At 42.8% G+C, this 23,310-nt stretch overlaps 1 protein-coding gene across 2 annotated transcripts in view; it reads right to left on the reverse strand.

Moving 5' to 3' along the window:
- Positions 1–23,310, reverse strand: part of IKZF2 (IKAROS family zinc finger 2) — a 127,763-nt gene that overhangs the window by 47,821 nt on the left and 56,632 nt on the right. The window contains exon 4 of one of the 2 annotated variants that reach the window (XM_077829758.1): positions 5,028–5,294. In XM_077829758.1, coding sequence (XP_077685884.1) covers positions 5,028–5,294 — 267 coding nt within the window. Of the gene's footprint in view, positions 1–5,027; positions 5,295–23,310 lie in introns of those variants that run through there. The other variant, XM_077829759.1, reaches the window with a different exon arrangement.

Raw genomic sequence — 23,310 nt, forward strand, 5'->3', positions numbered from 1 at the left:
TTGGATTGTATTCCATTAGCTAGTTAAGCGAGGGGGCTAACCATCACTTTAGAACCCTGGTTAACTACAGAACAAGTACGGGAGTAAGGAAATTGAGGGTTTTATTTGCCTTTATTTTGGATAATCCCACCTCCGGGGCAGATTTTATTTGAATTCTGTTATTAATTTCTCAGTAATTCCTGAGCTCAAATAATTTAAGGGCCTAGATTTTCCAAGAGCACTCGGTACCCACATTTTGGGCCAGATTTTTAAAAGAGCTCAACTCCCAGTTAGTCCCTTAACATGAAGGGGAAACATTAAAAAAAAAAAAACCCACCAATTTTCATTGTTAACAATAAGAGCTGCTGGGCACAGAGCTATTTAGAAAATCCAACCTCTTCATTTAAATATTAAATGGGAGATGAGCTCTTCTGAAATCTGGCCATTTATTTAGATGCCTAAATAGAAGATGCCAAATTCTTGGGAAAATCTAGCCCTAGAACTTTTGCTCCATTTAACCAGTGCGAAATAATGTCACGATGCAAGAGGCAGTAGTCGGCAGTAGTCTAGGAATTAAATAAAGTTAAGCCTTTCTATACAAATATTTGACAGTCCGATGAAATTAATTCTAACCAGGGAATATGGCCATCTATTTAAATTTGTGTGTGGTTAACCATATTAAGTATGAATGTCTTGAATACCGAATAGCAAATTTGGGGTTTTTTTGGTCCCAAATCGATTGTGCCAAAACAGCCTTATCCCTGCATAAAAGAAAAAAAAGTTAAACAGCATTTTCAGTTGTTCCAATTTCTGTATGTGCATCTGCAATGTTATGAACGTGACAGTAGGATTTGGTAAAAATTCCTTCCCTGGTACATCAAATATACATTGCGGTATTAACATGCAGGTGGGATGAAACCAAAGGCTTGAGAGTTTCCTGAGGAGATCACCCAGAACAGCAGAAATGCAAAATTTCGCCAAGGTGGGCTAGATTGTGATACCCTCATCCACGTTGAATAGTATCTTGCAATATGAGTAGTCACATTGAAGGGAGGCAGTATGGCCTAGTGGATAGACCACTGGCCTGGGACTCAGGAAAACTGGGTTCTATTTCTGGCTCTGCCACTGGTCTGCGGGGTCACTTGGGCAAGTCACTTCACTGCTCTGTGCCTCAGTTTCTCCATCTATAAATGGGGAGAATGATACTGACCTCCTTTGAAAAGCACTTTGAGATCTACTGATGAAAAGTGCTAGATAAGAGCTAAGTGTTATTATGGTGATGGATTAAGTTACTATTCGGTGTGTGTAAGGGTCTCACAAACCTCACTGAGGCTATAGCATGGCTACAGAAGAGCATCAATGTACACAGTATGGTATCAGCTCTGCTGAAAGCGGGAAGATAAGAGAGGGTTTGGTTTTTTTCATTCCCATAAAGGGCCAAGCCTAGAGAGATGACAAATTCACTTTTAACACATTCGAATTCTTTGTTATTTCTGTAGACAAATTGGATTCTTAACCCTACTTTTTTTTCCCCCCCTCTCTCCTCGATGCCACCAAACAAGAATGCCTGGAGTACCCGATGACAATATTACCTGATTATCCAACTACTGCAGTAATACAAAACTCTTAGAAAGATGTTGCTACCGCCCCCCACCCCTGGTATGCAACAGCATGGAGAATGAGGTTACTGAAAAGAAAAGAAGAGGATGAAAGGGGAGGAAAAGAAATTAGCCCTGATGTGCTCTTGTGAAATGAGCTGGAACGCTGAAGCTCAGTGAAACTGTTCCACCTTCGCATCGCATCCCTATGCCGAATGTTACTGATACATGACAAACAAACGGGAAAAGCCGCCCTTGTACATTTGGAACTTGCTTTACCTGAGTTATTAATGCCTTAAAAAGTGCAGGGTTCTGCAGTAATGGTTGCTACCTCGGCAGGAGCATTATGCGCTCCATTGTGGGGATACCACAAGCCCTGAATCAGGGGCATCGTGAAACTGTGTGGTCACGGGAGCAAAAATCTGCGCCAGCCCTATGCCTGTCACAGCTTACTGCCCTTTTTCCACGTCTGTTCAGCCGCATTGGCTCGTGTGCCGTGGGGAGAAGGGACCTCATCAGTAAGGGAGGGGGAGGCTGTTGTGCCCTTTATGATTAAAGCAGACCATGCCAAAGAGTAAGGGGCCATCTTGCAACCCCTTCCCCTGGGCGAGGCACAATTTTGCCTTGTGCGTGAATTATGATTATTATGGTAAGCTGCAGTGTTTGGGACAGAATGGCATCGGGCTTTAGGGACGGGATCTACCATTTTCTGGAGGCGAAGACAGCTGAAGTTTCTGCAAGGCAAACAGCGGGCCAGACTGTGCCTTGCAGTACACGGGACATATCGGCCAGGCAGGAGAGGAAGGGGAGTCAGGCCCCCACGTATGCATTGGCCAGCAGAGCTGGCTGGGGGGCAGTGGGATGAGGAGCAGGCTACGTCATGGAAGGGCTGATACAGAACCCTCTGCCCCTCGCCAGTGGAAAAGGGGAGGTGTCTCTGGGGTACAGTTCCTCCCCAGAGTTCCCTTGGGGGCTGCACAGCCACACGTAGCTTAAGAGGGCTGAATCCAAAGGCTCAATCTAGCCCGTTAATAGCTACTGCTGATGAAATGGCAGTACAATGTTTTAAATACTAGCCTTGCTCTAGTATTTTTAACATTTGCTTTTTGCCATTAAAGACAAGGATGTGGACATCCAAGCAAATTCCTCCTTCCATGGACATGCCACTGTGGACAGTGAAGCAGCAGCATCTAAAATAAAACAGCGGGCCAGCTAGTTCACTAAGAGCAGCGTGCCCAGCTACATGGTGAAAGGAATGCCCATTTCTATATGCTCGAAATCATCTGTATAGAGCGGTTCATCACAGCCTCTCTGCCCAGGGGCAAAGAGCTGGAGCACTGCAGAGAAGCTCTAATGGCTTTACAAAACCAGCAGTGTGTTATGTAATCCTTAGCTACACGTGCCCATAACGTGGCATTAGTCTGCACAGTAGAAGGCAAATGTTGTTGTTTAAATGTGGGTGCCTAAAAAGTTAGGCACCCAAATCACCCATATGTTGAGGCACCTAAATAAGGACCTGCCAGTCCTCAACACCTCAAAACCTCAGGCCGTTTTTAAATAAGGAGCTTAAACTAGGGTTGCCAGGTGTCGGTTTTCTGACTGGTCACTAAAAGTCTGGTTGGTCGCAGTAACCGGCCTCCTCCAGCATTCCACATGGAGGAACTGCTCAGCTGCTGACGTCTGACAGAGACTGGTGGCAGGCTTCGGGACCGGGTTTGCAGAAGTAGGTGCCGCTGCTCGGGCGGGGGGAGGAGGGTGGGATCCTGTCCACCTCCCCCTCTACTCCACCATTCCCTGATTGCCCCAGGGACCAGCCCCCACTGTGCCCCAGCTGCCCTGGCCCCTTGGGTGAAGAGGTGGGGCGGGGCAGGGCCTTTGGGAAGATGCGGGGCAGGGGGTGGTCGGTTTTTAGCAGCTAGAAAGTTGGCAACCCTAGCCTAAATATAAAATGTAGGATCTCTCATTTGGGCACTCAAGGTAGACAGTGTAGCCTTTGACGTACCTACTGTAGATATACTCGCCTGTGTGCATATGCCACTGAAAACTTACAGGAACTCTTTAAAACCTGGGGGCTCAGTATGCTGCACTTTCCACTTGACCTTTCTAGTAGTGGGATGTCAAACTGTCAATCAATCAATCAAGATTTCAGTTCTCTAAGTAGGGCTTTTCCTCTGCTGTAGCTGCCAATCTGTCTGAAATCATGAATGCACCATATATGATACTGCAGTGCTTTGCATTATACATATATGCTAATTTTTATCAACACAACTTCTGTAAAGAGCATTAACTTATAATTAAGGTTAAGATTCTGTCACAGGTATTTTTAGTAAAAGTCATGGAAACTCGCAACCTGTCCCTGACTTTTACTAAAAATACCCTGTGGCAAGGGCTGACCACTGCTGCTCCAGCCCCAGAGAGACTGATCCAGCCCTGGCTGCTGCTCTAGTGGGCCGGGGATTGCTGATCCAGCGGCGGGCTGCCAGCCAGCTGTTCAGCGGCCCAGGACTGGCCACCGGACAACTGTTCTAGTGGCCGCTTCTCTGGCAGCCCAGGGGCTGATCGCTGCTCCAACCCTGCCCCAGAAGAAGACACAGAGGTCCCGGAAAGTCATGGAATCCAGGTCCTCCATGACAAAACCATATCCTTACTTATAATATGTATAGTATTGCTCTGTGCAAAAGTTCTATTGATCTCTTTGTCATCAGTTGCTCATTACTGCACTGCAAACTACTCAGTTCTTAAAGGGATAATACAAAAAGTCTTTTCTTACTCTTCCTAACCTCCCCGCCCCCCACTAGTTCCTAAGTACAATATCTGAGTGTGGACTGTCTGTCACACCATTAACAATATCAAAGGCATAAGGCAAGAAAGAACCTTCTTCTTCCCAGAATCTGTGAGGAAAGCATGAAGCACCTTATGTATGTGCTTAACTTTAAACATATGCTTAAGTCCCAGTACAGTAAGCACATGCTTTAAGTGCTTTCTGGAATTGGGGTCCCAATCTGAGTGTAACCCAAGGCTTTCCCCAGATACTTACACATGTCCCATCTTGAAGCCTAGTCACTTTAGCCACTTAGCTTTGAAGAAGAACGTATGGGATCACACACACATTAAAGACATGGAAAAGAATGACACCTGTCAATTCTATTTGTGCTGATCATTCACCATATTACTGCTAGGCAAGAATGATGAAGTCTGATTTCCAGACTTCTTTTCTTTGCTATTCCTAAGAACGGAAGGCCGGCACTCAATGCCAAGAAAGCTTTTTGCTTGCCAACAATAGAGTGCCACCGGAATTTTGAAAGAGCAAATCCACCCCAATCCCCCTACAGCACCCCACCCCAACATCCTCTATTGTCACCCTTGAGTACAAAGGCAAGAGAAGAGTTGTCAGGTAATATCAACATCAGATGCCACAGGCAGTCATCAGTTTTTCTTTCAGCTGCTTACCAGTGTGGCTCCTTTTATGTACCATAAGCACATTGGGCCCAATGCAAACCATGCCACAGACGTCACATTTCAGTTTACCATTCGGAAGCCGGATTCCTCCCTCGCCTGACAGCTCCTGGATCTTTCTGTTGTCCGCCATCTCGCTGTTCTCAGAGAGGGGTTCTTCCAAGCTGCTTCCTTCATCATGACCCCTGATCTCATCTTCACGGCTTAGGGGTTTCCTGTCAGACTCCTCATCGCTTTGCATTTCTAGCTTTACTGAATTTGCTGAAATGTTAAAAAATATATAAACAAAAAAAAATCAGTCTTTTCCTCATTACCAATTAACTAATATCGTGGCCAATTAGCATTATTGCACAGTAATGTCTAGAGGCCCCAAACATGATCAGGGCCCCGTTGTGCTAGGTGCTGTACATGCACATAGTTAAAGACGGACCCCCAACCCTAAACATATACAATCTATTTCAAACAGACAAACAGTAGGAGAAAGAAAGAATTTTTATTCCCATTTTGCAGATGGGAAACTAGGGCACAGAGAAATTAAGTGACTTGCCCAAGGTCACCCAGAAATTCTGTGGAAGAACAAGGAACTGAATCCAGATTTTCCACTGCTTTGACCACAAAGTCATTCTTCCTTTCATGGATCCACTGAATGCAAGGAATACAAAGAGTCGCGTACCACAGGGAATGAGCAGTTAAAAATATTTACTCCTCCACTCGCACCTAATTCTAGCGGTTGCACATCAAACTATATATAGCAGTCTTCCAGATAGAGAATGCTACATAGTCATTTCACAGAAATGAACTCTCCTTAAAGGGACACTTGTTCAAAACAAATTAGTTTAATGAAGAAGGGCGTACATGGTGCAAAGATAATCTCCAAGTCATAGTTCTTGCACAGACCTACTATGCCAGCTGTGTTCTGGTTTGCAGTTCACGTATACAAGTGGGGTAAGGGCATCCCATTGTCTGTATACTCTGTTAGAGCCTGACACACAGTCAGGGAGTCTTTCATTGACTTCAGCAGACTTTATTTTAGACCATTAAGGTGTCACCCAAATTCCATCAAAGCCGATGAGAACTGAAAAAAATCAGACCCCTTGCTGACGTGCCTCAATGCGAGTGTAGATCCCTAACCTTCGGCACCGACATTTGAAAATGTTGTCCAGTTAGCGAAAGCTGCTGTAAAGAATGCCCCAGAGTTTCACTGTCTATCCACAGAACAGACATAGGTGTGTCAGAACCTGAAGACCCAAAGAAGAGTTCTGTGGAGCTCAAAAGCTCATGTCTCTCACGAACAGAAGTTGGTCCAATAAAATGTATTCCCTCACCCACTTTGTCTCTCTCATATAGGCTATAGGACAGCCATCATATAGGAACAATTTCAGCCCCTACAGACTGAGGTTCGAGTTGAACAAGAGGGTAAAAGCTTCCTCCATTTCCCATTACAAGTACCCTGAGCTACCCAGTCCCTCAGCATTAACCTCATTAGTTACCCTTCTATGTCCCCACCCTAAATAGTTGATAGGTTCAGAAATCTGTGTTTCCATGTTGCCTAAGGCATGTACAGTGCTAGGAACAAAACCAGGAGATCAAAGGCCAATTAAAGGTGACTTTCTAATTGTACAATTGTCAAAATACATCTCCCACTGTTCACCAGGGCATTAATGGGAGCCAAGGAATGCATATACTGTAGTAAGGCCCATGCAGAAAAAGGAGACAGATCGACCATGGTAGCCGTACGTCATTGTAAATCCAGCCATCAAAACATTAAGCATTTTACATTATGAAATATTTTTGCTCTTTATTTGCTGAACGGAAATGATATTTTATTTCCACAAAGATACATTTGCTGATACAAAGATACCATGTCGCAACTGAGGGCTAAACGGTGACTTTGCCTCAAGTTCTGGGTCTGGGCTCCCGCTCATTTCCTGCCCCTTCCCCATGCACAGGAGAGAGCAGGAATACAGCAGCCCAAAGAAGCAGCTTTCTCCAGCACGCTGCTAGCTACGGTATGGGTAACTGGCACAGAGGAACAAGGGGAAGCCTTACTACTCTTTACTCACCTCTGTGGACATGAAGGACAAACCACAATCTGGCCCCAAATATGTACAATTCCTATGTTTTACACAGAGTTTTTCAAAGAAACCATGAAGATAGACATTTTCAAGAAAATTTTATAAACATCTCACTTTTTTTAATCAAAACTGCAAATTTCAATTTTTATTCTAACCTGCCCCAGTTTTGTTTGTTTGAATGATGTGAAATGATTCAAGGTAACAAATTAAGAGCAAAAGACCCGGGATCAATTCCTAGCTATGCCATTAGCCTCCTGGGAGACCTTGGGCAAGTCATTTCCCTCAGTGTGCCTCAGTTTCCCCATCTGTAAAGGATACTGACCTCCTATGTAAAGCACTTTGAAATCTACAGATGAAAAACACTGTATCATCACCATAATTATGCCGAGCTCTTACTCTGTACTTTATATCAGAGCTCAAAGCGACCCACAATCTTTGAATGTGTTTACGCTCTCATCACTCCTCTAAGGCAAGGCAGTGCCATGGTCCCATTTTACAGATAAAGAAACAGAGGCACAGCAAGGCTAACTGACTTTCTCCAAGTCACACAGGACAGTTTTAGTTTATTGCAAGGTCTTTGCTTTGGGAATGAAAGGGCCAAGGTTCTAATCCTGCCTTGTCTTTGAAAGTATCTGTGTATGATTTATGCGGAGCCGAATTATTAAAGGTGCTGAGAACCAGCAGCTCCCGTTGACTTCCACTGGAACTGGGGGTGTTCAGGGTATCAGCGCAACAAGCCCAAAGTAATTGTGTCTGCCGTCTATGTGGATTTGTTATACAGGAAGTCTGTGGCAGAGTGAGGAGTAGGACACTGCTCTCCTGACCCAAAATACTGTGTCTTAACCACAAGATTACCCTTTATCCCTGTAGAGTAGGAACAATATGCAAAATAGTCACAACACACTTTGCACCAAGTGAAGGGGTGTATGTCTATGTGAGTGACCGAGTGTGTGCGTGTGCACATGCAAGAGAGGAGTGTAATTTGTATCCAGGGTATATTTTTATATAAACTGTATCTCGATTGTATTTATTGTATCTGGAACGTTCATTGGTGCTGAGCCTTCACAGTTCCCATTCAAGTCCATGGGAGCCCTTGTTGCTGAGCACCTCTGAAAATAAGTGACCTGAAAATAAGGTCAGAAGTGCTTAGAAACTGGGAGATTGTTGTCAGTGGCTTATTTTATCTTAACCGAGTGTTGCCTTCTGCTGAATGCTGGCTTGAATCCAGTAGGATAAACAGCAAAGCAAAACAGAGCGAGTTGTTTGCTGCAAAACAACCTTCCAGACACACAACCCTCTCAACTCCTCAGAACACAGCTCAGTAGAACCCTCCAAAGGCTGTATACGGAGAGTTGCTCATTCCATCTCATCACTTAAAAGCACTCTGGCTATTGTGCAGAATTGTTCAGCCTGTTGACAAAAGTTCATACCCGCACCCCCTTTGACTCTGTCCCTGCTGCTTTCAGAAACCTGGCATCATGTGTTTGTTGCTCTGTGAAGGTTCCCTCTTCAGCTGGGACTAGGGAGAGTTGCAGGTCTCCAAGGAAGGGAATGCTGCTACTGTGGGGATCACCTCAGCTCTTCATGAGGACTTTGCTAATCAAGTCATCCTTGCTGCTTTACTTCATGTTTATACATATACCAGATATGTACAATATTTTACAAACACACACAGTTCAGGGGGTGTATTTATTTCTTCTATTTTATTCAGCCCGAAGACAAGAGCTATTTACATAACCTTTTCTGTGATTTCACCTATTGCCACAAATTTAACAAATAAAAGAATTATGTTAAAGAGAGAAAGGATGTATAAAGAAGAGTTTGGTGCTATCCTGTACTGTATAATGTCTGCAGGTAAACTGCACCACAAGGCTCTTCTTTGCATACTTACTGAAAACTGCAATCATTCTTGCACTTGACTATGCAATAGATAAATACATATGCACAGAACAAAGTTGAAACTTTTCAGCACCTCTTCTACAAATCACAACAATACAGCAAATGAGTCGAAAATGTCAAACACAATCCAGAAGGACAAGCTGGGTGAGTAATCTCTTTTATTGGACCAACCTCTGTTGGGGAAAGAGAGAAAACTTTTGAGTTTATACAGAGCTCTTCTCCAGATCTGAAGAAGAGCTCTCTGTAGGCTTGAAAGCTTGTCTCTTTCCCCAATGGACGCTGGTCCAATAAAATATATTACCTCACCCACCTTGTCTCTTTAATATCCTGGGGCCAATACAGCTACAACCACACTGCAAACTAATTATTAAAAAAAAACAAAACAGATTTTTTCAAGGAGCATCAAGCCTGAAGCCAGAAGTTTTTCCAGTTTAACTTTTCTTCATTTTATCACCATTCACTTTATTGTACTGTTCAAGACCTCCTGACACAAACTGAGACAATCACCCACCATAAAAGCACCATCCATAAACCTGATGCTAACAGCATGCATTCAGTGGGGCATACAACTGCTTTTCTTTCCTTCTGAGTATCAGTATTCAACTGACCCTAGCTTATACTTGGAGTAATTATTTTCTACAGGGAACTCTAGATAATGCAATCTTGTCTCATGTGCTAATTAATCAACAATGCCATATTAAGCAGTGCTCTGGTAAGTCCTTAGCACCAAAATATTTTCTTTATCCATGAATAAGCATAACAATCACCAGCAAAAATATTAGCAGATGTTATGCTCCTATTTTAATGATTTTTCGAGCTTGAGTATTGCAAGATGATCCTGCTGTGCATTTTATCCTCTATTATGGAAGTTATCTCCCCCAAAAATGAGATTTAGAAAATCCCTAGTGTCTCATTAAAAGTTTTGATCCTCAGCTGGGGCTACAAGGTACAGTACTGAAAAGTAAAGGTCATTATTTAAAAAAAAACAAGGAGGTAGTAATGCACAGTGGTACCCCACTGCAAGACAAAGGGAAGCACAAAAACTCCTGCTGATAGAATATCATGGGGCAGACACAGTGTAACATACAAAATCAAAGAAATTCTAAGTTAATGCTGACAAAATGTGTTCTTAACTCAGCATGGATCTAAACAGTGTAGAGCAGATGCCAAATTAGCTCACCCAGTGTTTGTTCTAAAAACCCTTGTCCAGGCACAGTGAACAAAGTCATGGATATATTGCTCGCCTTATCTCAATATTTCAAAGACCTGAAGAAATAAGTAAAAGTTAGTAAATACAACTACTCGGGTAAGACAGACTCAAAGCACTAACTAGAGAAGGAGATATTACAGGTAGGCACAGTGGGAGCTTTTCCATAAAGTCCGGTCAATGATCTATAACAGGGGAGGCCAACTTACTGATCCTCCAAGACTTATATGACAATCTTCAGATGAAGAACCTGGGCATACCTGCTGGGACTTGGGGCTTCAGCTGCTGCCACTCCCCAAGGAGCTAAAGCAGAGACCCCTCCTTGGAGCTCCCAGCTGTTTGCCACTGCCTCTCCCAACAAAGCTAATAGCTGGGAGCTGAAGGGAGGGGCTGCTGAGGGAAAGAGGGGGAGTGTGCCTGGGTGTGTGTGACTCAAGCTGTTGGCAGGGCCAAACCTTTAAATTGTGCTGCCGCCCTCCCCACCACTCTTACAGGCAGCAGTCGTCTCTGGCAGAAGCCCTAGCCCCACCACCCCGCCACAGGGCAGAAGCCCTGAGCTCTGCCCCCAGTCTGGTAGATGAAGAATGCTGGGCGAGGAGGGCTCCAGGAGCCACCCTTTAACTTCAAAAGAGCTGCACGTGGCTCACGAGCGGCAGTTTGGCCACCCCGATCTATAACAATTGGTCTGTTCCACTCCCAGCTTCTCCTAGGTATAATTCACGTGTAGTAGTTTGGGGATATGGCCAGCTGTCCGCTATGGATGATCATGCAATGACCTAACTCCTTCCGCATCTGAACCTGGGCTTATGGACTGAAAGATTACTACATGAAAGCACTGTGCCTCATGTCCATCCAGTTGAGAGGGGGTGTATGTGGGGGAGAGGTAGGTTTAACTTTAGAAACATGGGCGGTGGAACGGCAAATGGTTTTGACACGAAAGAAAGACAAAAAACAGTTTTGCTAATTACCTTAAATTTGAAGAAGAAGAAGAAGAAGAAGAAAAAAAGAGCAAGTTTCAGCCTGAAATGATTCTGAAAGTTCAAGGTAAAAAAACGCCACAAGTATCTTTTTTTTCCATGGAAACAAACAATAAGGCCTGATTCACAATTAACTCTACAGTTATGTCTACACTGCACAGTTAACTCAGGAGACTGGAATCCGGATCCAAGCACCTGAGTCAGCCCAGCCGGAGTGTAAGCATCCCCACTGCCAAACCTTACCTGAGTTACTAGGTCCTCACTGTTTCTGCACTCACCCATGTGTGCCTGGGAGCATGTGCCCTGGTTCTTTGGGCAGAGACACTCTAGGCTTCCTTCCCCAGTCAGCTGTGTCCATTTTAGGAGACCTTGTCCATCCTTTGAGTATGGAGGGGAGAACTGTCAGAAGGGGACTGGAGGACTAGCAGAACTTGACTGGTCTCTAGCCTACGTCCTCACTGCAAAGTAGATGGGTTCCGGCCTGAACTAAAGCAGAGCCTGGGCTCTGACCCACACCCCAACTGGGAAAGCGAGCCTGGGTTTAATGCACTTCCAAACTGGGTCAGAGGATTTTCTGTGTGGGCAGCAGGAGCAGGGTGGATAAAAATCAATTTTTAAAAATAAATGGATTTTTTATTTAAATCTGATTTTTTACACATTTTAATCAAATACCGTTGTGGGGTTTTTTTTAAAAAGAAAACCTATTTAAAATTACATTTGAAATTGACTGCCTATGTTAAGACCTAAACTTACTATCTATTAAAATAATTTAAATTAAATTAAAAATATGTTAAATAGTACATGTTTGCTTCCAAGTTTTAAAGAAAGACAAAACCATGGAACTGGTGAAAGTCACTGGCTAAGCATCTGGAGGAACCAGAGTTTGTTGATGTGCTAAACTACTTTTGACAGCAGTAGCCTCTTGTGCAGGTGCAGAGAGAATGTTTTCTTCATTTCAGTTTATTCAACTAGTTCAGTTCAATGATTAGTTCATTCAAAATTAAATAATCAATTGGGAATTGAAAAAGCAGGCAAGCTTGTTTTCCCTCTTCCAATTTATGAACAAACACTAGATGCACGTTGATCAGATGTTTTCAGAGAACTATCCATGATGGCTCCAAGATCTCTTTCTTGGGTAGTAACATCTAATTTAGACCCCATCATTTTGTATGTATAGCTGGGATTATTTTTTCCAATGTGCATTACTTTGCACTTACCAATATGAAATTTCGTCTGCCATTTTGTTGCCCAGTCTTGTGAGATCCAGTCAGCTTTGGACTGAACTATCTTGGAGTAAATTTGTATCGTCTGCAAATTTTGCCACCTCACTGTTCAACCCCTTTTCCAAATAATTTATGAATATGTTGAACAGCACAGGTTCCAGTACAGATCTTTGGGGGACCCCATTACTCACCTCTCTCCATTGCGAAAACTGGCCATTTATTCCTGCCCTTTATTAACCTCTCTTTTAACGAGCTACTGATCCATGAGAGGACCTTCCCTCTTATCCCATGATTACACTGCCAGAATGGCAAAGAGGCTTTAATGCTAGTGTAAACATAATTTGATGCTGGAGCAATGCAAAGGGGTCTCATTATAAAGAAGAGCCATACCCTGAGCTTCTTCTTCAGGACAGAATTTGGCCCTTAATTAAAGAGGCTTTATAATCAACTTTGGTTCTAACAATAATGTGTTGCCAAAGGTTTAAACAAGGAGCGCCCACAAAAATTCTCTCACTTAGAAAGTCATGGGTATCCGGACAGAGCAGAGGGATAAGGGACTAGGGAATCTATTTATCTGTTTCCGCATAGTCAAGGAGGGAGGCAACTCCACTTGGCAAACAGACGTATATTAAAAAGTGTACTTACTGGAAACTTTGCACTTTGTTCCTGAAAAATGCACGGGGCCTGATTCTCCTCTTGCTCACACCTGTGTAAATCAGGAGTGACTCCAAAGTCAGTAGAGCTACACTGGTGAATGCTGACAAGAAAGGCGAATCAGGTCCACTGAATGTATGGATAGTATACTGCAGCGTTCAACATATCCAATGGGGAAGAAGGGGCAAATGAAGATATTTCAATGGTGTCTATGGGTGGTATCTTCCTGCAGGAAATTTTCTGGAAAAATATTTTGACACTTGTGCAAATTGGTACATTCCAAAGGGAAGTCCAGTTGCTCTTGAATAGTATTTTTTTTTTTTAAAAAAAGCCCCAGTGATAAGTCACTCCTGATTTACACAGGTGTAAGCAAGAGGAGAATCAGGCCCCATGCATCTTTGGCTGAATTGACTGAGCTGTATCCAGGGAAAAGGGTGAACTCCATGAACAAAGGAAGAGGAATTACCCCTCTCTCCCTTCAGTTTTCAGTAGAGGCTCTTGTACATGCACAAAAGCCTCTCCCACTACATTACTGAATGTCAGATTTGTTCACCAGCTGACACAGCATGAGCTACCAAGACGACACTTTTGTGCACATGACAGCCCAGGTCCTCAGATGGTGGGAATCCATGTGACATCACTGATTTCAATAGTGCTTTGTCGAGATATACCACAACCCAAATGCTCCTTCACCTGTCCACGTTGATTCAAATGGTTAGAAGTAGATTACAAAGTTTTTATCTACACTATTGCTTGGATTTAGCAATAAGTGTAAAGGGACTAGGTGCTCATAGTCCATGGGAATTGGGTGCCTAATTTAGGCACCTTTCAAAATCCCAGACGACAAAAGGATTTTATAAGGACATTGAAGAATCACGGGTTTAATCCTGCTCCAATAAAATCAATGGCAAAGCTTCTGTTGAATTCAAATGGGAACATGATTGGGCCACGCATTTCAGGTCTGTGAGAGGGGATAGTTTCATTTACAGTTCTGTTATACCCAGTTGGTTTAAACTGGTTTCTCTGCAGTGTCGAAACAGAGTTTTGATTGCTCTGTTTTTAACACCACCCTCTTTCTCCCAATTGGATTTTCCAATGCCACATACAAGTGGTGGGGACAGTGGTAGTGAAACCAGTGGAACAACTTTCATAGTGGTCTATATAAGCTTATATAACTATTCCAACTGACATGAAAAAACGTTATAGTCATGGCAAGTATTCGGACTCAAACCTACAAACTCCCAACAAGTTCAGCATTGAGATGAAATGCCATTTCTAAAAATGGGGCCAAATGCTGACACCTTTACTCACTATGAATAGCACTTTATTCAGTGAGTAGTCCTACTGAAAGGGATTACTCAGGAAGAAATTACTCAGCACAAGTAAGGGTGGCAGAATTTGTCCCCAATTTTGGACCTGACCCGAAGGCCTTCAGAGTCAATGGGACTCTATCTATTGACTTCAATGGGCTTTGGATTAGACTCTCTGTGCCTGGATTTTGCAACTCATACGACAGGATAGATAGATAATCACTCAGTGTTGGGCAAACCTTCCATAAAAGATCCTGAGGTCAAATTTTGCCCTTAAATGCACACATGTAACTAGATGAATGAAAACTGCATGTTCATATCCAAGGCAAGCCTTTGGACCTTCTACAATATGTGTAGTGAACCCAGCAGGCATGATTCCCCTCTCAGCTCAGTTTAACCTTCGTTACTTTGGTAGAGTTACTCCTGATTTACACCAGAGAATCAGCCCTAATATTTACAGTGAGTTTTCTCGAATCTCACAGCATTGGTCTAACATTAAGGACTTCAAACACTTTATTTTTTTTTAAGAGGTTGGTTCTGAGCTATAATAAGGAGCACTTACTCATTGACCTGTGACACTGTCTGCTAACGTTCACTCCCAAGCGACTTGTTAAGATCCTACTGTGAATTTTATACCCCAAAACTTAGAAATTTGTAATGGAAATGTTGACAGATTACAGCTATATCGGGATCATCAATAAATATATATAGCACCACTTCAAATTACCAAAACCTCATAGTTTCACTTATCATCATCTCTACTTCTCAAAGAGCGTGTGACTTCCTAAATGCTTTCTAAAACACGCAATGCATAATAATTATAACAATAACAAGGATTTCATTTGTAAAGAGCCCTGTCCACCAGGGGAACTGCACTAAATTAAAAAAAAAAAAATTAACAGAAACAGTGATCCAAAGCCAAGTGAAGTGCCTAAAGAGATTCCCATAGTCTTTAATGTGCTTTGGATCAGGTGCTTAAATAGCGGCTGCTCATTTTCTGTGTCTACTATTGTATATGTTTTAAAACTAGTATTTTTAAGAAGTGTAAGGCTTTCATCACAAGTTACACCCTTTGGGCTACTTAAATGGTCTTAGCTCATGGAAACAAGCTTGCTTTGTTTTTAATTACGAAACTCCAAGTGCTCTTAATACAACTTGATCTATCGGTGTCCTCTTCTAGGAAATAACTATAAATGACACAGCAAAGATACTTCTCCCCAACAGGACACACCTCGACTGAGTCATCCAACCACGGAAAAATTTTTGGAGAAGCACCTGTCACAATCACAAATATTTTGTATGCCTTCATCTATGAACTGCAAAAGGAATCTTAACATTTTCATTTTGTTTCTTTATTTTAATCAATGCTTTTCCTGCATCTTGTCAACGTCCCATTTAATTGACCATGTTGGAGTAAAAATAATGGGGCTAGATCCTTAGCTGCTGTAAATCAGTGAAGATCGAGTGACGTCAATTGAGCTTTGCAGATTTCCCCCAGCTGAGGATCAGGACAGCGACATGACAAAATATGAGCAAATTAATTTATTACACACCCTGTGCTCTCTTAAAACAAATTTCTGTGGGCCGCTGAAAATCCTTGAATGGTTGTATCATTAATGTGTTAACCCACCAATACGATCATTATGCATTGTCTTACTTTTTTCATTCTGTATAAGTAGCATGATGTGGCTGAGTGTACTACTCAATTCTTGTGGAAAAGTTTCCAAAGTCAGTTAAAACATTTGTTTTTTATTTGCAGAGTTCAGACAAGAAGTTGTGCTGCTTTAAGAGACCTGTTTCATTGGACATAATTTAAAAATGTGTTTTTCTCTCCGTTTTCACTTTGTTGGTTTCAGACAGTCCATGAAGGTCAAGGTACTGGACTCTTGGGAACTAGAGAGTTCCGCTTATGCTCTGAGACCCTAGTAACACATACAGTCAGAACAATGTAACGTGCCAAGGATGGAGTACAACTACCAAGGGCCAAATTCTTCTACTCTTCCTCAGTTATCAAAGGGGCTATTCACAGAATGCACCACTGCTGAACCTGAGTAAGAGTAATACAATCTGGTCCTGAATTTCCTTGCTTTTGCAAATTCAAAAGGACAAAGCGTGACTATAACTGTTTACATCCTTTTACCCTTGAACACTGTTTTAAACATAACTTCAGTTATCTATTTACATCAGAAATTAGATATTAAAGGTTCAACTCCTTTCTACTGCATGATAGATTCTGATGTCACAGCAATAGAAATCTGGAGTAACTAAGCCACTGAAGTCAATTTAAAAAGAAAAGGAGTACTTGTGGCACCTTAGAGACTAACAAATTTATTTGAGCATAAGCTTTCATGAGCTACAGCCCACTTCATTGGATGAAGTCAATTTATGAGCCACAGGTTCTGATCTCATTTATACTAGTTAAAACTTGACTAACTACTCTACTACAGAGTATCCTAAACTGCTATAAATCAATGTAACTCCAGTGGATTAGTTACACCAGCTGAGGATCTAACCCAATATTGTTCACAGATGTAAAATTGTCTAAGTGAAAGGAGAATCAGACCTGCTGAGTCTAATTTTGAAAATTCTTATATACACAGGTAATTCTTGCCCATGACCGAAGCCCCATTGAAATCAATGGGATGTTCATTTGTGCAAGGATTATTTATGATTGCGGGATTGGGCCCAAACTCCACCAACATAAAACAAACCAGATATTAAACTGGAGAAATATTTAAATAAATATCCCTTAAAAAAATCTAGAAATGTTACGCTTTCACCTGTATTATTAATGTAGGCAGTGACAGATGGCAATGGAAAAAGATATAAAATAACTCTCGAAGTATTAACTTATTTCAGTAGCATGTGTGTCAGATTCTTTAGCATAAAAACTGGCATTACACAGTCTCATTAAATCTATGCATCTGTGTAGCAACTTGCAATTTCTGGATATTTTCTGACAGTGTTCAAACCAAAAGCTTTTGCCTCACATTTCTTTTCTCAAGAAAGGCAAACAAAAGCAAAACCTTATGGTAAATATTCCTGAATAACTCTTAGAGAAGATTTGCTATTCATCATCTGTACATTTTTCCCTTTTAAGGAAAGATGAGGGGAAGGGCAGGTGATTATATACATGGAAATCTAAATATTTGTCAGATAAAGAAATGGTTACTGATTTTAAAGCGAAAACAATCATTTTCTCACTTTTTATTGCTTCCAGAGCCAAACTGTACATCATATTATTCAACATTGTGCCAATAAAGTGGCATACAAATAGTCCCATTGACTTTTATAGGACTACTCAGAGAAGTAAGGATTATATGTTTAGGGGACTGGGTCCAAAATCGGAGACATTTTAGACTACTGTAGAGGTGCAATAATGTACAAACAGATGAAGAGTTTGAGAAAATTGGAACCCCCTTAAAATTCTACCCTGAGTGTTCTCCCAGGGGGCTCAGCATTGCTCAGGAAGGCAAAGAGCTAGCAGATTTATGCAGACTAAAGTTCCTGCATATTAATTACAATCTTCTCCCTGCCGCATCTGTTGTTTTCTATTGCTCCCATCCCATGCCATTGATGGAGCTGCTGCTGCCATCAATGGAAGTGTAGCAAGCCCTCCACCCATGCATACAGCCCCTGGCTCAATGAGGCCCTGATGCTGATTGAAACCTGGGGGTACTACAACAGCACAAATACGATACAACAGCAGCATGCACTGCAGTCACTACATATTCACTAGAAATTGACAGGGAGAAGAAGAAATCAATAGTAGAGATGGAAGACCAGAATTTTACCTGGAAGAAACACAGCAGCTCTGCCGGTATTTGCATATTCAACTCTAACCTCACAAATGGTCATTTCTTTTCAGCTACTCTTATGGTATCTTAGACAGCACTGATCTCTGAAAGACCTGGTAATATCTCATGGAAAACTAAAATCTATGTACTCAGAAAGATTTCTGCCTAAATGCCAAGCCATGCTGTAGGGCCAAAGGGCCAAACTCAGGCCTGGCATAAGTCATTTCGGTGTTGAAGTATTTTGTTTCCTTGGGCTATGGACTTGTCTAAAGCTATTTACATGCCAGCACTTATTACAGGCAGGCTGGTTGCATCACCTATTATTGCCTGATACTTCTCATAAGTCCCGCCTTTTGAGTTGCTTGTAACTTTGCCAGACTTCAGCTGTTTGAGCTGAAATTCTCCATGCCAGGTATCTGCCTCAGGCTGAATTTTGGGGAAAAAATAAGAAATCAGTCAAAATGGTTCATTTCCAAGAACAAGGCTAGGGAAAATAAATATGTTGTTTTGCCATGTTAAAACAATTCTGGCAACCTTTTCTTTGAAAAGCTCCAGTGCCCCCATGATTTGGAGAAGGAACATGGAATTTGGCAGGGGGAGAGCGAAGAGGGGCGCTATGCATCAGGGATGTGTCTTTTGCTGCGAAAATCTGCCCAAATTTGGCTAAGTTATAAGACTTTGGCAAAATCACAATTTGCACATGCTCAGCAGAGACTTTTGATTTTAAGAGCAAAAATCTCTTTAGTTCCCATCTTCACTGTGTGTGCTTTAGCCTTTCACAGCTCCTACTAGTGACGATGCACATGAACCATCCCTACAGAATGATTGAGAATGCTTCCTCCAAACCAGGGATATAGTGTGTTAAGCCAGACTTTCCCTGCAATGTCTGCTTCCAGCCAGAACCAAGACCCAGGAGCCCATCTCTCCTGTGCTCTCAATGACTTCTCTGCTGATGCCCAAGCAGTGTGGAAGAGGAAGCTGCCTGACTCATATGCAAAACGGACAAAAGCCCTACCTGTGGGGATAGGTGGTGAGGGGGGAGGCCAAGAGCAGTAGCTTAGGATAAAGAGACTGGGAGGTAACTGGGACTAGAAGATGGGAGGAGAGAGAGACTGGGACTGGCTGGGCATGGAAACTAGGTCTGGGAGCCAGGGATGGAATGTGGTGAGACTAGGAGTCAGTAGGTGAGGGGAGACTGAGATCAGGTGAGGAGCTGGAGGGAGACAGACTGTATGGGCAAAGAAACTAGGAAGGGCAGGGGAAGTGGGTGGTGTGGAGAGGGAGTTGACATGGGGCCAGGTTCTGGGGAGACAACTGACAGTGGCTGGGGAAAGAAACAGGGGCAAGAAGCCAGGGCATGAGGTGGGACTGGGAATGGCTGGGCAAGGAGAGTTGGAATGAGTGTGTGGTGTGAGGACAGCAAGAGTAGGATGGGGAGTTTAAAGAGGTGAGATGAGAAGCCTAAATTGTGGAGACTGGTACTAGGATGAGGAACCTGGGATGGGAAAAAGATAGGACTTGGAGATTGTGGAGGGAACATAGTAGAAGAGCCTGCGCCCTCCACAGCACATTCCTGAGCCTCACCATTCCTCTGCTGTCAGCAAATATCTGTGAAACTTATTGTTAAAGTGTCCATCCCTCTCTAGTGCTGGTTCTCAATGAGGATGACAACCTACTGCTGCTACTCCAGTTCCTCCATTAACGCAAGTCAGAGGCAGTGGATCGAATGGTTGTAATCCATGCTTATGAACCAAATGAGTGTCACTATGATACCATATAATGGAATTTCTGGTTATTTTAGTTTTCTATTTAAAAAAAAAAATCTAGGAAATTACACACAAATCTCCTACTTTAATTACTTGACCACATAGTATTTGTTCCACAAGACCCCCTGCTCTCGTTCGATGTACAGAAAGGACTTGCTCTGGGGATGGATCAGTGTTGCGCAGAAAATGAGGCTATTCGCTGTAGGAACTCCTGACTCATTTGTTGCAGAAGTTGGAAGGTGTGTGATACATTAGACGGGGGATTGCAGGAAGGAAAAGTATGACACTTGAATGCTGCTCTGGAGAACTGAAGTCTCTCTCTGCCTCTACTGCGGAGTTCCTGGGTAAGACATTTAGACCAAACTTTTCACAGATAGTCACTAAATGCGTGTTCATCATTTTCTGGGTGCCCCACTTGAGACCTTGAGGTCTGATCTGAAGAAGAGATGAGGACTCTTAGCTGCAACTGAAGGAACATATAAAGTGCTTATCTAATGCCAAGTGCTCTGGAAAACAAAACAAAAACAGGTCCTAGCTATCTGAGATTGGACACCCAAAATTAGTGAATTTTTTTTAACTTTATCTCTCTGTAACTCAGTTTCCCAACTGTAAAATGGGGATAACAGCACCCCCATCTCTCACAGGGGTAGTGTGAAAATAATTTTTTTTATGTTTGTGAAGCACTTGGATACTATTGTGATGAGCGCCATTGAAAAGCCCAGCAGGAAATTAATCATTCTGTCTTCAGCACATGGTTTGAGCGGTGTACAGCCAGGGTGCCACCAGAATTTTCCTAAGGCGGGGATCCAGGTAGCATGCGCTACATTCCCAAATTTCCTTATTGGTGGGATCTGCTTTATGCACATGTTGCGTTCTGAGAGACATGCAAGCATGTCTGGGGCTCCCCCCTTTGCATTGCCACATGTATGTCCTTGGCTGGAGCAGATCTGGAAGTGGAAGAAGTGGGGGAAGTACCATGAGGAAATGGCTGTCTGGCGTTCTGAGAAGAGGAGAGCTGGGTTCGGGCAGTCCCAAGGGCTGAAGTCCCAGGAGGAGCCTCAACTCCAGCTCCAAGCAGCACTGGTCACTGGCAGCTTCAATTGTCACTTCTTCCCTGTCTCTGCGGGCCATGTCTGGCTGAGAAGAGACTGGACGGGGCCTCTCCCTCCCTCCATTTCCTTCCCACTCTCGAGACTGGGACCATGAATTTGTATTAGCATCTATGGCCAATGGAGAGGGGCCTGGACCTCCCCTTTGCTGAGTTCCTGGTGTGTATTAAATAAGGCCTAGGGCCACACAATGAACAAAGAGAAAACAAAATATTGAATTAAGTGAGCGCTGTCAATCCTGTGTGCTGAATGAGGCACAGGTCCTGAAGAAAAAGTAGTGTATGATCATGGAATTAAAGACTGTATCATAAAGCATACCCACAAGCGGGCCGAATGAAGGTTACACAAGCTACCCTTAATTCCATCATTTCCTTGCTTTTTGTGTGCTTGACTTTGCAACCTTAATAATGTCCTTTTAATGTAATTTTTGTGTAATTATATTAAATGTAATTAACTGTGCGTGATTTGTATCTAATATATTAAGCCCTATTCAGCCAAGCACTTAGGCACAGTCTTGAATTTAAGCATGTGAATAACCCCCTTGCTATCGGCACAATGCTTAATCATGTGCTTACGTAGGGTGGGAATTGAGACAATGCTAAAGTATAAGTGCAGGTGTAACGCCGACAGACCCCAGTCGTCAGTGGGCAGGATCAAACCTGGGACCTCTGGAGCTTAGTGCATGAGCCTCGACTGCATGAGCTAAAAGGCAACTGGCTGTTACCTAAGGCTGTAGAGCAGACTCATATTTCTCTCTCTCTCTAAGTGGTCTCAGTGCCACCAGATGGGACAGAACACCGCACCCAGAAGGTGCGTGGGTTACACACACTTAAGTGTTTTGTGTATTCTGAGGGGCAACGTCTGCTCACGTGTACACTGGTGTTACTAGAGCAGGGTTGGGTCCTATTTTCACGTTTTTAATTCTATAAAGTATTGAATCCCCTGTACAGAGTGTGTTTTTCACTGGTGCAGAATAGGAGATGGAGCGTAATAAACAGTTGGAATAATTTTTGTCTCTCGTGTTTCTTTTGTTTTATACTATCTAACGCTGAATTACCTTCCTTCATTTTTCCCAGCCTGGGGATGGGTTGCGTGCCTTTTAAAATGGTTACCTACTGCCCTGAGAGAGAGTTTGACATGCTCACTAAGGCTCAGTTAAGTGCCTCATTCCATCACCACACTGTACACAGCACACAACCTCCATGAGGTAATTATCCATGGATTGGAAAGCAATGTGAATACGGGCACAGTCGGTCAATAATACGTTGTGCTTACTTTTTTTTTTTAAATCAATTTTAATTGTTTTGGATCTCTTTCTGCTCATAAAAGAGAGTGAACTGATTCCGCTTGGATAGATTTCTGGGTACAGAAAATGAGCGAGTAAAACATGGGAAAGTACTTACTGTTTTACCAGAAATATTTATAAATAGCGCCTCTTTCCCTGGGCTGTCAAGATATTAAAGCACTATGGAAGAAACATGTATGACTTCTGAAGGGGGAGAAAGGGAAAATCCTGTCATTCTCCATCTACCTCCTCTACCGAACAGAAGGAGCAACACGGAAGGGCTCCATATAAAGCCACGATCAGAATTTCCCATTGAGGGTGAAGGTGACCACCCATATTAAGTCCCACTTTAGCCCTATTTTGGAATGTCCTCTGAGTTAGAAGGGATCTCATAGGACCCCTTGGAAGAGAAAATAGGAAAGAATGTGTTACCATTTTGGTATCATAATTTAAGACACCCATTGTTTTAACAGGGGCCCCAAACTTTCTTAATTCAAATGAGATCCCCAGGACTAGAACCTGTTTACTACAACATTAACTGGATTAGGGCATGATATACATACACAGAGACCCGAACTCTTCCTACATTGCTAGGCCTTGAAAGTAATTTTCTCTACACGTTCTTGGATTGGACCTATAATGCATAGGATGCATTAGATATCTTCGTGCTAATAATATGCAGTGAGGAAAAACATCACATTTTTAAGAGAGGCATATGGAACAGCGTGCATGCACTTTTGTGTGAACTCAGCTCAGGCCCGTGCAACCCCCAGTGCAAATACAAGCTGGGTTTGCATGCATGCACTCACACACACACACACACGCGCACACGCGCGTGCACAGCTATGAAAGGATGTAAATCCCTGGTTTGCATGTGCACTTTTGAATAACCTGCTTTGCAAATTTGGAGCTAAATCTACTTTATATTTTAAGATTTTGCTTTTGGGGGCTGGGACCATCTCTTCATTCTGTGCT

Source organism: Eretmochelys imbricata, chromosome 11 (genome assembly GCF_965152235.1).
Source record: "Eretmochelys imbricata isolate rEreImb1 chromosome 11, rEreImb1.hap1, whole genome shotgun sequence".
Lineage (NCBI taxonomy): Eukaryota > Metazoa > Chordata > Testudines > Cheloniidae > Eretmochelys > Eretmochelys imbricata.